The sequence below is a fragment of the Salvelinus fontinalis genome, chromosome 10 (genome assembly GCF_029448725.1).
Source record: "Salvelinus fontinalis isolate EN_2023a chromosome 10, ASM2944872v1, whole genome shotgun sequence".
NCBI classification, from domain to species: domain Eukaryota; kingdom Metazoa; phylum Chordata; class Actinopteri; order Salmoniformes; family Salmonidae; genus Salvelinus; species Salvelinus fontinalis.
In genome coordinates, this window is record NC_074674.1 from 47,851,921 (window position 1) to 47,867,342 (window position 15,422).

Consider the following 15,422-nt stretch of genomic DNA (forward strand, 5'->3'; position numbering starts at 1 on the left):
AGTTTACATTAACTGGATGGTTAGGGTTAGAGTTTACATTAACTGGATGGTTAGAGTTAGAGTTTACATTAACTGGATGGTTAGAGTTTACATTAACTGGATGGTTAGAGTTTACATTAACTGGATGGTTAGAGTTGACATTAACTGGATGGTTAGAGTTTACATTAGCTGGATGGTTAGAGTTTACATTAGCTGGATGGTTAGAGTTTACATTAACTGGATGGTTAGAGTTTACATTAACTTGATGGTTAGAGTTTACATTAACAGGATGGTTAGAGTTAGAGTTTACATTAACTGGATGGTTAGAGTTTACATTAACTGGATGGTTAGGGTTAAGTTTACATTATAATTTATGGGAATGGGACGCAAGCGTACGATTGATCACCCTGTCGCTTGCCGCCTTTGGCGAGGGTGTATAGTGTGAAAGGCCGAAACACCCTAGGAACCAAAGGTACACTACTGACGATGCGCTCCCCAAATTTCACCAGTCTCACTGTTCATGAACTCTTGGAAGTGCTAAGGATAGTAACATCTCATCCTGTGTTCTTGGAATCTAACTGTGTATAGTGGTTTTATGTGTAGTGCGTGAGTATGTAATGTTTGTGTGTAGGTGTATGTACGTACTGGGGTTGTTGTTGCGGTTGCGGATGATGTACATGAAAAGTAGAACAGTTGCTATGGTAGTGATGAGCATCCCTCCGATGGCAGCTCCAATCACAGCAGGGTACGCACTGAAGGGAGGGTCCGCTGCAAAATACACACATTTTACACACACACACAGACACACACACACACAGACACACACACACACACACACACACACACACACACACACACACACACACACACACACACACACACACACACACACACACACACACACACACACACACACACACACACACACACACACACACAGAAATGTATACCCTCTACCATTTACAGCGAGCCTGACATTTACAGGTCATTTCCGATTACAGCTTTTAGGTTAATGTGATCTTTGCAAAATGCCTTTGGGGAAAATGACCTTAAAATCTGCATTGTCAGCTATATAGTGACTTGCACAATAGCACAGCTAGGATTCATTATTTTGGGCACCCGAGTGGCGCAGCAGTGTAAGGCACTGCATCTCAGTGCACGAGGGGTCAACGCTGTCCCTGGTTCGAATCCAGGCTGCATCACATCCGAATATGAATGGACTCTCAAAGGGCGGTGCACAATTGGTCCGGGGTAGACTGTCAATGTAAATAATAATTTGTTCTTAACTGACTTTCCTCGTTAAATAAAACAAGTTATGTTTTGTGGCAAAATATGTGATATATCGTCAACATTGGGTTGTGGTGCAGCATGTCCTTACAGTACATACAAATTAACTGGATTATGTCGGCTAGCACGTTAGTGAATCAGTGATGCTTAGAGAACATTCAGAGCTAATCTCTAACAGAATAGACAGAGCTAACAGGTTCAGAACTAATTTCTAACAGAACAGACAAAGCTAACGGGTTCAGAATTTATCTCTAGCAGAATAGACAAAAATACAACCCTTCTAATTCAGTGTACCCTGCGCACACAACCCATATGTCATTATTGGTCTCTGGAAGCATTTGGAACTGGCGATCTGTGGTCAAGAACGCATAGTTTATCTCAGCCTATGCTGCCCTTCAGTCATTTGACTTTTTGGCCCTGAGGAGACATGGATCACCCCAGTGAACACTGTTACTTCAGCTGCTCTTCCTTCATCTGACTACCATTTCTCATAATCCGAGAGCATCTGGTCATCGCATGCTGGCACAGAGCTACTCATTTCTCCTTAGTGGAGATTTTCTATTTTCTCCTTTTCTCACCTGTCCATCTCCTCGTTTGAATTCTAAGATGTCACTGTCACTTGTACACTCAAACTTAACATTATTGTCATCTATCGCCCACCAGGTGCCCTTGGAGAGTTCATCAATGAGCTTGACACCTTGATAAGCTAATTTCCTGAAGATGGCTCACCACTCTTCATTCTTGGTGACTTCAACCTTCCGACATCTGCCTTCGATTCATTTCTTTCCAACTCTTTCTTTCCCCTTCTTGCCTCTTTTGACTTCACCCTTTCCCCTTCTCAAGGCAGGCAATACGCTTGACCTCAACTTTACCAGAGGCTGTTCTCTTACTAATCTGACTGCAACCACCCTCCAGACTACTTTGTTTCATTTTCTATTTCCATTTCCTCCAACCCTAGCCACTCAGCCCCTACCCAGATGGTCATGTGACTCGCACTGTCCCCTTTCCTCTCAGCCCTCCCCCTGCTCCGTGGCTGAGTGACTAATTGTGATCTTACAGAATGAAAATATAGGAAAACTAAACTTCCAGAGGACCTATCATCCTTCCACTCCCTCCTCTCTAAATTATCTTCCTCTGAATCCACTGCTAAAGCTACTTTCTTCACCCTGTATGTCAAGCTTCTGCCTCTAACCCTGGGAAAATATTTTCCACCTTCTCTCCCCTTCTTAATCCTCCCTCCCTCCCTCCTCCCACTCTGCGGACGACTTTGTCAACCACTTTGAAAAGAAAGTTGACGACATCTGCTCCTCCTTCATTCAGCCTACTGAATCAATTGGTCCCACTCACAGAACTACCCTATGCTTTAAAATCCTGCTACTAGTGAGGTCCAGCTGCCCAACAAACTGCCCTCTTGAAACCACCCCCCCCCCTCCCTTCAGACCATCTCTGGAGACCTTCTCCCATTTCTCACTTCCCTCATTAAATCATCCCTGACCACTGGCTGCGTCCCCTCTGATTTCCACATGACCTGAGTCACTCCCCTCCTCAAGAAACCATCACTCGACTCCTCTGATGTCAAAAACTACAGACCGTTACCCCTTCTTTCTCTTCTTTCCAAAACACTTGAGTGCACTGTCCAATCAGAATGGGGATGGCTGCCATTTTATGGGCTCCTAACCAACTGAGCTACATTGTTTGGAACTTATTTTGTACATAACGTTGCTGCTACCGTCTCATTTGACCGAAAAGTGCTTCTGGACATCAGAACAGCGATTACTCACCTCAAATTGGAAAATTATGTTTTCTTTAAAGAGTCTGAAGCGAAGGATATACTGCTTTCTCGAGACCAGGACCAAATCCCTGTCATTCGCGTGAAGAAAAAACAGAGAAAACGGGGGTGGAGGTTGCAGTGCCTGGTGAGAATTCCAAGGATAGTGTGTAAACCACCACTACCATCAGTACTATTGGCCAACGTGCAATCATTGGAAAATAAACTAGATGATCTACGATTAAGACTATCCTACTATCTTATGTTTCACCGAGTCGTGGCTGAACGACGACATGGATAATATAAAGCTGGCTAGGTTTTCCGTGAATCGACAGGACAGAGCAGCTATGTCTGGTAGGACGAGGGGCAGGGGTATGTGTCTATTTGTCAATAACAGCTGGTGCGCGATGTCTAATATTAAAGAAGTCTCAAGGTATTGCTCGCCTGAGGAAAAGTACCTCATGATAAGCAGTAGACAACACTATCTACCAAGAGTTCTCATCTATAATATTCGTAGCCATCTATTTACCACCACTAACCGATGCTGGCACTAAGACCGCACTCAACGAGCTATATAAGATCATAAGCAAATAAGAAAATGCTCATCCAGAAGCGGCGCTCCTAGTGGCCGGGGACTTTAATGCAGGGAAACTTAAATCCGTTTTACCTAATTTCTACCAGCATGTCACATATACAACCAGAGGGAAAAAACCTCTCGACCATCTTTACTCCACACACAGATATTGCATACAAAGCTCTCCCTCGCCCACCATTTGGCAAATCTGACCATAATTATATCTTCCTGATTCCTGCTTACAAGCAAAAACTAGCGAAGGAATTACCACCAATACGGAAGTGGTCAGATGACGCGGATTCAACGCCATAGGACTGTTTTGCTAGCACAGACTGGAATATGTTCCCTAACCCAATGGCATTGAGGAGTATACCACCTCAGTCACCAGCTTCATCAATAAGTGCATTGTCCCCAAAGTGACCGTACGTACATATCCCAACCAGAAGCCATGAATTACAAGCAACATCCACACCGAGCTAGAGCTACCGCTTTCAAGGAGCTGTACAATAATCCAGAAGTCCCACCATGCCCTAAGACAAACAATCAAATAGGCAAAGTGTCAATCGCCCTGTATCACTCACTTTTGTCATCATGAAGTGCTTTGAGGGACGAGCCAAGGATCATATCATCTTTATCTTACCTGACACCCTAGACCCACTTCAATTTGCTTACCGCCCCAATAGATCCACAGACGATGCAATCGCAAATGCACTGCACACTGCCCTGTCCCATCTGGACAAGAGAAAAACCTATGTAAGAATGCTGTTCATTGACTACAGCTCAGCATTCAACACCATAGTACCCTCCAAGCTCATCATTAAGCTTGAGGCCCTGGGTCTCAACCCCACCCTGTGCAATTGGGTCCTGAACTTTCTGATGGGCCGACCCCAGGTTGTGAAGGCAGAAAACAAATCTCCACTTCGCTGATCCTCAACACTGGGGCCCCACAAGGGTGTGTGCTCAGCCCTCTCCTGTACTCCCTGTTCACATTTACATTTACATTTAAGTCATTTAGCAGACGCTATTATCCAGAGCGACTTACAAATTGGTGCATTCACCTTATGATATCCAGTGGAACAGACACTTTACAATAGTGCATCTAACTCTTTTAAGGGGGGGGGGGGGGGTTAGAAGGATTGCTTTATTCTATCCTAGGTATTCCTTAAAGAGGTGGGGTTTCAGGTGTCTCCGGAAGGTGGTGACTGACTCCGCTGACCTGGCGTCGTGAGGGAGTTTGTTCCACCATTGGGGTGCCAGAGCAGCAAACAGTTTTGACTGGGCTGAGCGGGAACTGTACTTCCTCAGAGGTAGGGAGGCGAGCAGGCCAGAGGTGGATGCGGCGTTCTGGATGAGTTGTAGGGGTTTAATGGCACAGGCAGGGAGCCCAGCCAACAGCGAGTTGCAGTAATCCAGACGGGAGATGACAAGTGCCTGGATTAGGACCTGCGCCGTTCAGTTCACCAATGACTGTGTGGCCATGTACAACTCCAACTCAATCATCAAGTTTGCAGACGACTCATCAGTAGTGGGCTTGATTACCAATGATTATGAGACAGCCTACGGGGAGGAGGTGAGGGCCCTGGGAGAGTGGTTTGAAGAAAACAACCTCTCACTCAACGTCAACAAAACAAAGGAGATGATCGTGGACTTCAGGAAACAGCAGAAGGAGCACCCCCCTATCCACATCGACAGGACAGCAGTGGAGAAGGTGGAAAGTTTTAATTAAGATCCTTGGCGTACACATCACGGACAAACTGAAATGGTCCACCCACACAGTGTGGTAAAGAAGGCACAACAGCGCCTCAGGAGGCTGAAGAAATGTGGCTTGTCACCTAAAACCCTCACAAACATTTACAGATGCACAATTGAGAGCATTCTGTCAGGCTGTATCATCGTATGGTATGGCAACAGCACCGCCCACAACCGCAGGGTTCGCCAGAGGGTGGTGCGGTCTGCCCAACGCATTACTGGGGGTAAACTACCTGCCCTCCAGGACACCTACAGCACCCGATGTCACAGGAAGGCGTAAAAGATCATCAAGGACAACAACCATTACATAGACTTGGAATCACAAGCAACTTTAATAATGGAACACTAGCCACTTTAATAATACTTACATATTTTGCATTACTCATCTCATATGTACATACTGTATTCTATCCTATTCTATTGTATCTTAGTCTATGCCGCTCTGATATTGTTCGCCCAAATATTTATATATTCTTAATTCCATTCCTTTACTTTAGATTTGTGTGTATTGTTGTGAGATTTTTAGATTTTACTGTTAGATATTACTGCATTGTTAGAGCTAAAAACACAAGCATTTCGCTACACCAGCAATAACACCTGCTAAACACGTGTATGTGACAAATATAATTTGATTTGATTTGAGTGTTTATTGTGTTTTGGGATCCCAGACCCAATAAAGTTTTTTTAAACTCAAACTCAAACTCTCTCTCTCTTGCTGTCTCCTTCTCTCTCGCTGTCTCTATCCCCCACTCTCTCTGCCTCCCTCTCTCTCTGTCTCGCACTCTCGTTGTCTCTCTCCTCCTCTGTATCCTTTCCCCCCCCTCTTTAATATAATAGCATAAAATAACATGATTGTAGTAACAATAATATTAGTAATAATATATCTCCCTCACCTGGTGTTTCTGGGGGGGAGGGGTGTCCGAGGGTTCTGTGATTGACAGCTGTGATGCGTATCTGGTAGGTATCTGTTGGGGTCATGTTGCCCAGCGTATGGACCCTCTGCCTGGCTTCCAATACCGCCACCTGCTTCCATGGAGAGAAACTACTCCTTTTCCCCTGTCGCTGCTCCTACAACAACAAAACTATATTAATATCTGCAATGAACAAAAAAAATGTTAAATTTTTTTACAATTTCTAAGATTTTACAGAGTTGCAGTTCATATAAGGAAATCAGTCAATTGAAATGAATTAATTTCGCCCTAATCTGTGGATTTCACATGACTGGGAACACAGATATGCATCTGTTGGTCGCAGATACACTGCATGACCAGAAGTATGAGGACTGCTTGTCGAACATCTCATTCCAAAATCATGGGCATTAATACAGAGTCGGTCCCCCCTTTGCTGCTATACCAACATCCACTCTTTTGGGAAGGCTTTCTACTAGATGTTGGAACAATGCTGAGGAGACTTGCTTCCATTCAGCCACAAGAGCATTAGTGGGTTCGGGCACTCATGTTGGGCGATTAGGCCTGGCTCACAGTCGTTCCAATTCATCCCAAAGGTGTTCAATGGGGTTGAGGTCAGGGCTCTGTGCAGGTCAGTCAAGTTCTTCCACACTGTTCTCAACAAACAATTTCTATGTGGACCTCGCTTTGTGCACGGGGCCATTGTCATGCTGAAACAGGAAAGGGCCTTCTCCAAACTGTTGCCACAAAGTTGGAAGTACAGAATGGTCTAGAATGTCATTGTGTGCTGTAGCGTTAAGATTTCCCTTCATTGGAACTAAGGGGCCGAGGAGGAACCATGAAAAACAGCCCCAGACCATTATTCCTCATCCACCAAACTTTACAGTTGGCACTATGCATTTGGGCAGGTAGTGTTCTCCTGGCATCCACCAAATCCAGATTTTTCTGTCGGACTGCCAGATGGTGAAGCATGATTCATCACTGCAGAGAACACATTTCCTCCACAGCTCCAGAGTCCAATGGCAGCTAGCTTTACACCACTCCAACTGATGCTTGGCATTGCGCATGGTGATCTTAGGCTTGGAAACCCATTTCATGAAGCTCCAAACAAACAGTTCTTGTGCTGACGTTGCTTCCAGAGGCAGTTTGGAACTCGGAAGTGAGTGTTGCCACCGACGACAGATGATTTTTACACGCTACGCACTTCAGCCCTCATCGGTCCCGTTCTGCTTCCTGACTGACTTTACTGTCCCCATGGGGACATTTACTGACTGACTGACTTTATTGTCCCCATGGGGAAATGTACTTACTGACTGACTTTATTGTCCCCATGGGGAAATGTACTTACTGACTGACTTTATTGTCCCCATGGGGACATTTACTGACTGACTGACTTTATTGTCCCCATGTGGAAATTTTGTTGCAGTGTCATATACATGTTTAAAGTAGCATTTAAATACAAAACAAAATTGACAATACAACTTTCATAACAGTTACATATCAATAATAATTGTAAAAAAATACTAGCCTGCTGGCCTTACTGAGTTGATTGGAACATTAGCCCGAGCTATTTAGGAGAGATATCACACCTGGCACAAATGATTGTCTAGTTGTGTTTTTCCTGCTGAGGGGTGCCCTATACCTGCGCCCAGAGGGGAGTAGTTCAAAGTCTGGGTACAGGGGGTGGCTTGGGTCTAAAATGATTTTGTGAGCCTTGCAGAGGGCCCTGACCTTAAAGATCTCATCCAGGCCTGTCTGTTTGACTCCAAGTTCCTTTCATGCTGTGGTGATAATCCTTCTCAGCATATTTATCTGTCTGACCGTGGCATTGCCAAACCAACAAACAACACAAAAAGTTATAATACTCTCAATGAAAGATTTGTAAAACAGAGTCAGTATACTACAGTTTACATTAAAGATCCAAGCTTTTTGAGAAAGTCTCTGTTGGCTCTTTTTGTAGATGAGATCTGTACATTTACTTCACTGCAGCTGACGTTTGGCATTGCACATGGTGAATTTAGGCTTATGTACAGGTGCTCGGGCATATAAACCAATTTCATGAAGCTTCCGACAAACAGTTCTTGTGCTGACTTTGCTTCCAGAGGCAGTTTGGAATTTGGTAGGGAGTGTTGCAACTGAGGACAGACGATCTTTACGTGCTACGCTTTTCAGCATTCAGCTGTCCCATTCTGTGAGCTTGTGTGGCTTACCACTTTGCGGCTGAGCCGTTGTTGCTCCTAGATGTTTCCACTTCACAATAAGAGCACTTACAGTTGACCGGGGTAGCTCTAGCAGGGCATAAATGTGGCAAACTGACTTGTTGGAAAGATGGCATCCAATGACGGTTCCATGTTGAAAGTCACTGAGCTCTTTAGTAAGGCCATTCTGTGGCCTTACTAAAGGCCATTCTGTGGCCTTACTAAAGGCCATTCTGTGGCCTTACTAAAGGCCATTTTGTGGCCTTACTAAAGGCCATTCTGTGGCCTTACTAATTTTTATTACGTGATTAAACTAATCATGTAAATGTAATTAACTAGGAAGTCGGTGCACCAAGGAAAATCTTGAGATTACAAAGTTATAATTTTCCTAATATAACTCTTCAGATATGTTAGTATCTGATCAATTAGTCTTCTTATTAATGTATTATCATTTACATCACGTCCATCTCATTCGAAATGTCATAAATGGTTGGTTATCTGCACGAACCCAGCCTTTACTATGAATCATCCATACACCAATTGTCTTAATCATTTATTTACTAACTAAATAATCACAGAAATGCATAAAGAAACAGTAGATATTGTTACTAACAAGGATAGGGAATATTCCCTAGTGGTCTATGCCGATATGACGGCTTGGTGGACAAAGGGAAGTGGGTGTGGACTGAGACAGAGCGGGAAAGACCAGCGGGATCACTACACACAGTACTACTATAATTATATTAATTGAATGCTAATCCTTTGCACATGAACGCTGACTCATTCAGGAATAATTGCAATGAATATATATATTTACGACCATGTGTCGTGATCTTTTCTGTTGGAATCTGGTCCGTCTGCTGGATAGTCAGTTCATCTGTTTCTCTTTCTGTTTCCCTGAAGATCAAAGTCTTTCGTGGTTAGAGTGGATACTTCAGAGTACCATACAGAAATGTTCTCATAGAATAGATGTTTCGGCGGTTGTCGGCAATCGCATCCCAGGTTGACAATTTCTAGCTGCAGACTAGTAATTTGTATCAAAGATTTGCTCTTTTCCTGTAGGGATTGATAGTCTCAGAGTTTAACAATTTCCAGCCGTGTAGCCAATGATCCACGTGGTATGGTTAGGAATTCAATAACTATTCGCAATCACAGCTCACGCTGTGGGTTTGATTAGTCTTGGTACTCAAACCTGTGCCACCTCAGTTTCCACGAGGTACGTGTGGTCTGAAGAAGATTTCGTCAGGAGGGTTTTTTATTCGTAACAGTAGAAAAAGCGGTTCTATGACGCCTGATCATGTCTGTGCTCACGGGGGCGGAACAATGACCTAGTTAAACTTAGTTGGGAATACAATTCTCTCACATTAAATGTTTAACATTATAATTACATCATTTCACAAATAGTTTCATCTTTACTAATTCATTTTATACAGAATTAGATGCAAACCACATAATTGACAAATGCACATATTCAGAGATATAGTTATGTGTGTTTCCGGTCCTCTCTGAGGTCACCAAATGAAACTTATTCATCATTTGCATCCCTTAAGTGTCCACGGACCATTCCCACCTTCTCACAAGTGGACAATTTGTTATGACAACAACTATCATGGTACCTTCCAGATAGAACACAACTATCACGGTATCTACTAGATAGAACACAACTATCAGAGAATCTACTAGATAGAACACAACTATCATGGTATCTACTAGATAGAACACAACTATCAGAGAATCAACTAGATAGAACACAACTATCATGGTATCTACTAGATAGAACACAACTATCAGAGAATCTACTCGATAGAACACAACTATCATGGTATCTACTAGATAGAACACAACTATCATGGTATCTACTAGATAGAACACAACTATCAGAGAATCTACTAGATAGAACACAACTAGAACACAACAACCAAGGGGGGGTTGGCACCCCCCCTTGGTTGTGCTGTGGTGGAGACCTTTGTGGGCTATACTCGGCCTTGTCTCAGGATTGTAAGTTGGTGGTTGAGGATATCCCTCTAGTGGTGTGGGGGCTGTGCTTTGGCAGAGTGGGTGGGGTTATATCCTTCCTGTTTGGCCCTGTCCGGGGGTTTCTTCGGATGGGGCCACAGTGTCTCCTGACCGCTCCTGTCTCAGCCTCCAGTATTTATGCTGCAGTAGTTTATGTGTCGGGGGGCTAGGGTCAGTTGGTTATACCTGGAATACTTCTCCTGTCTTATCCAGTGTCCTGTGTGAATTTAAGTATGCTCTCTCTAATTCTCTCGTTCTCTCTTTCTCTCTGAGAACCTGAGCCCTAGGACCATACGTCAGGACTACCGGGCATGCTGACACCTTGCTGTCCCCAGTCCGCCCGGCCTTGCTGCTATTCCAGTTTCAACTGTTTCTGCCTGCGGTTACGAAACCCCTACCTGTCCCAGACCTGCTGTTTTCAACTCTTAATGATCGGCTATGAAAAGCCAACTGAGATTTATTCCTGATTATTATTTGACCATGCTTGTCATTTATGAACATTTTGAAAATCTTGGCTCTCTCTAATTTTCTCCTTCTCTCTTTCTCTCGGAGGACCTGAGCCCTAGGACCATACGTCGGGACTACCGGCCGTGGTGACTCCTTGCTGCCCCCAGTCCGCCTGGCCTTGCTGCTATTCCAGTTTCAACTCTTTTGCCTGCGGTTATGGAACCCCTACCTGTCCCAGACCTGCTGTTTTCAACTCTTAATGATCGGCTATGAAAAGCCAACTGAGATTTATTCCTGATTATTATTTGACCATGCTTGTCATTTATGAACATTTTGAAAGTCTTGGCTCTCTCTAATTTTCTCCTTCTCTCTTTCTTTCTCTCGGAGGACCTGGGCCCTAGGACCATGCGTCGGGACTGCCGCCCGTGGTGACTCCTTGCTGTCCCCAGTCCGCCTGGCCTTGCTGCTATTCCAGTTTCAGCTGTTCTGCCTGCGGTTATGGAACCGCCACCTGTCCCAGACCTGTTGTTTTTCAACTCTTAATGATCAGCTATGAAAAGCCAACTGAAAATTATTCATGATTATTATTTGACCATGCTTGTCACTTATGAACATTTTTGAACATCTTGGCATAGTTCTGTTATAATCTCCACCCGGCACAGCCAGAAGAGGACTGGCCACCCCTCATAGCCTGGTTCCTCTCTAGGTTTCTTCCTAGGTTTTGGCCTTTCTAGGGAGTTTTTCCTAGCCACCGTGCTTCTACACCTGCATTCTAGCTGTTTGGGGTTTTAGGCTGGGTTTCTGTACAGCACTTCGAGATATTATCTGATGTACGAAGGGCTATATAAAATAAAATTAAAATAAATAAATAAAATAAATAAACTATCAGGGTATCTACTAGATAGAACACAACTATCAGAGAATCTACTAGATAGAACACAACTATCATGGTATCTACTAGATAGAACACAACTATCAGGGTATCTACAAGATAGAACACAACTATCAGAGAATCTACTAGATAGAACACAACTATCAGAGAATCTACTAGATAGAACACAACTATCAGAGAATCTACTAGATAGAACACAACTATCAGAGAATCTACTAGATAGAACACAACTATCAGAGAATCTACTAGATAGAACACAACTATCATGGTATCTCCTAGATAGAACACAACTATCAGAGAATCTACTAGATAGAACACAACTATCAGGGTATCTACTAGATAGAACACAACCATCAGGGTATCTACTAGATAGAACACAACTATCATGGTATCTACTAGATAGAACACAACTATCAGATAATCTACTAGATAGAACACAACTATCAGAGAATCTACTAGATAGAACACAACTATCAGAGAATCTACTAGATAGAACACAACCATCAGGGTATCTACTAGATAGAACACAAATATCATGGTATCTACTGGAACAACATAAACTTTCTTATTCCATACTGAATAACATAATTGTATTATTCTGTGTCTGCCCCCCCAACTCTCTTTCTGGTCACCTCTTGGTCAGCAGAATCTGCACCAGCCTCCTCTCTGTCCTTTTCTTTTTCCTCCTCTCCTCTCCTTCTCCCTGGTGCCTCCTCTAGTCTGTGGTCAAGTATAAACCCAGTCAGCCCTCCTCCCTCTCCTCCTTCTCCTTCTCCCTCCATCTGCCACTCCAGCTCCACCTCTCTGCGCTGCCGACTGCTGTAAACCAGCCTTACCAGGGTCACATTGGGAGGCATGGGGTATCCTGAGAGGGGGAGAGGGCAGGGAGACAGAGAGGATGGGGGAGGGGGGTGGGTCAAAGAGAGAGAAGGGGATGAGAGGAGGAGGTACAGTAGAACAGTAATGAAATAGCCATTCAGTTCATCAGAAAACCATTTAGTTTAGTTTTGTGGGTGTACAGACCAAAGCTTTATTGATCTTATTCTTGACCAATAGTGTAACAGGGATCTTACTCTTGACCAGTAGCGTAACAGGGATCTCGGTCCCTCCCACAGCGTTGCTAGCGGAGCACCAGTATTGGCCGCTGTCTGTTGTTCCATCCGTCTCTAGGACCGTCAGGTTGGTCCACGCAGCCGCGCGACGCAGCACGTACTTCCTGGTTGTGGCCAGGGCTTCCTGGACTTCCTGTCAAACAACCAATCACCTTTTAACTCTACACGTTACTTCCTGTGAATCAACCAATCATATTTTAACTCTACTTGTCACAGGTAGTTCTGCAGTTAATTAAACAAAGTACACAGCAGATATCTATGTATCTTCACATTTTCATAACCTTTTTTTGTATTTTGTATTTATTATGCCAGGGCAGCAGCTACTCTTCCTGGGGTCCAGGAAAAATAAGGCAGTTTATACAATTTTAAAAACAACACACTGTGTGCCCTCAGGCCCCTACTCCACCACTACCACATATCTAGAGTACTAAATCCATGTGTATATTTATAGTGTGTGTGTGTGTGTGTGTGTGTGTGTGTGTGTGTGTGTGTGTGTGTGTGTGTGTGTGTGTGTGTGTGTGTGTGTGCGCGTGCGCGTGCGCGTGTGCGTGTGTGCGTGTGTGCGTGTGTGTGTGCCAATGTTTGTGTTGCTTCACAGTCCCCGCAGTTCCATAAGGTGTTTTAATTAATCCGTTTTTTAAATCTAATTTTACTGCTGGCATGAGTTACTTGATGTGGAATAGAGTTCCATGTAGTCATGGCTCTATGTAGTACTCTGGAATAGAGTTCCATGTAGTCATGGCTCTATGTAGTACTGTGGAATAGAGTTCCATGTAGTCATGGCTCTATGTAGTACTGTGGAATAGAGTTCCATGTAGTCATGGCTCTCTGTAGTACTGTGGAATAGAGTTCCATGTAGTCGTGGCTCTATGTAGTACTGTGGAATAGAGTTCCATGTAGTCATGGCTCTATGTAGTACTGTGGAATAGAGTTCCATGTATTCATGGCTCTATGTAGTACTGTACACCTCCCTTAGTCTGTTCTGGACTTGGGGACTGTGAAGAGACCTCTTGTGGCATGTCTTGTGGGGTATGTATGGGTGTCTGAGCTGTGTGGTGGTAGTTTAAACAGACCTCTGGTGGCATGTCTTGTGGGGTATGTATGGGTGTCTGAGCTGTGTGCTAGTAGTTTAAACAGACCTCTGGTGTCTTGTGGGGTATGTATGGGTGTCTGAGCTGTGTGCTAGTAGTTTAAACAGACCTCTGGTGTCTTGTGGGGTATGTATGGGTGTCTGAGCTGTGTGCTAGTAGTTTAAACAGACCTCTGGTGTCTTGTGGGGTATGTATGGGTGTCTGAGCTGTGTGTTAGTAGTTTAAACAGACCTCTGGTGTCTTGTGGGGTATGTATGGGTGTCTGAGCTGTGTGTTAGTAGTTTAAACAGACCTCTGGTGGCATGTCTTGTGGGGTAAGGATGGGTGTCTGAGCTGTGTGCCAGTAATTTAAACAGACCTCTGGTGTCTTGTGGGGTATGTATGGGTGTCTGAGCTGTGTGTTAGTAGTATAAACAGACCTCTGGTGGCATGTCTTGTGGGGTATGTATGGGTGTCTGAGCTGTGTGCTAGTAGTTTAAACAGACCTCTGGTGTCTTGTGGGGTATGGATGGCTGTCCGAACTGCGTGCCAGTAATTTAAACAGATAACTCGGTACCTTCAGCTTGTCAACACCTCTTACAAAAACAAGTAATGAGGAAGTAAATCTCTCTTCCACTTTGAGCCATGAGAAATGGACATGCATTAATATTAGCTCTCTGTGTTCTTTTAAGGGCCAGCCGTGCTGTCCTGTTCTGAGCCAATTTAATTTTCCCAAGTCCCTCTTTGTGGCACATGACCACACAACTGAACAGTACTCCAGTTGCGACAAAACCAGGCCTGTAGGACCTGCCTTGTTGATTGTGTTGTTAAGACGGCAGAGCAGCGCTTTATTATGGACAGACTTCTCCCCATCTTAGCTACTGTTGTATCAATATGTTTTGACCATGACAGTTTACAATCATGGGCTACTCCAATTAGTTTAGTCACCTCACTCTTGCTCAATTTCCTAATTATTTATTGCGAGATGTAGTTGAGGTTTAGGGTTTCGTGAATGATTTGTCCCAAATACAATGCTTTTAGTTTTGGAAATATTTAGGGCTAACTAATTCATTGCTACCCACTCTGAAACAAACTGCAGCTCTTTGTTAAGTGTTGCAGTCATTTCAGTCGCTGTAATAGCTGATGTGTATAGTTTTGAGTCATCCGCGTATGTAGACACACTTGCCTTACTCAAAGCCAGTGGCATGTCATTAGTAAAGATTGAAATAAGCAAAGGGCCTAAATAGCTACCCTGGGGAATTCCTGCTTCTACCTGGATTATGTTTGAGAGGCTTCCATTAAAGAACGCCCTCTGTGTTCTGTTATGCAAGTAACTCTTTATCCTCAATATAGGAGGGGGTGTAAAGCCATAACACTTGTAAACCAGTTAACCAACAGTACCCTTGCCTAGGCCCTCAAAAT

The 15,422-nt window shown here is 43.9% G+C and overlaps 1 protein-coding gene across 1 annotated transcript in view; it reads right to left on the reverse strand.

The window, feature by feature from the left end:
• Window positions 1-350: 350 nt before the first annotated feature.
• LOC129863319 (V-set and immunoglobulin domain-containing protein 10-like 2) overlaps window positions 351-15,422 on the reverse strand; it is a 142,136-nt gene continuing 127,064 nt past the window's right edge. Inside the window, exons 13-18 of the mRNA XM_055935209.1 lie at window positions 13,311-13,318; window positions 12,892-13,034; window positions 12,451-12,683; window positions 6,251-6,425; window positions 625-747; window positions 351-400 (exon numbers count right to left, since the gene is read on the reverse strand). Coding sequence (XP_055791184.1) covers window positions 351-400; window positions 625-747; window positions 6,251-6,425; window positions 12,451-12,683; window positions 12,892-13,034; window positions 13,311-13,318 — 732 coding nt within the window. The remainder of the gene's footprint in view (window positions 401-624; window positions 748-6,250; window positions 6,426-12,450; window positions 12,684-12,891; window positions 13,035-13,310; window positions 13,319-15,422) is intronic.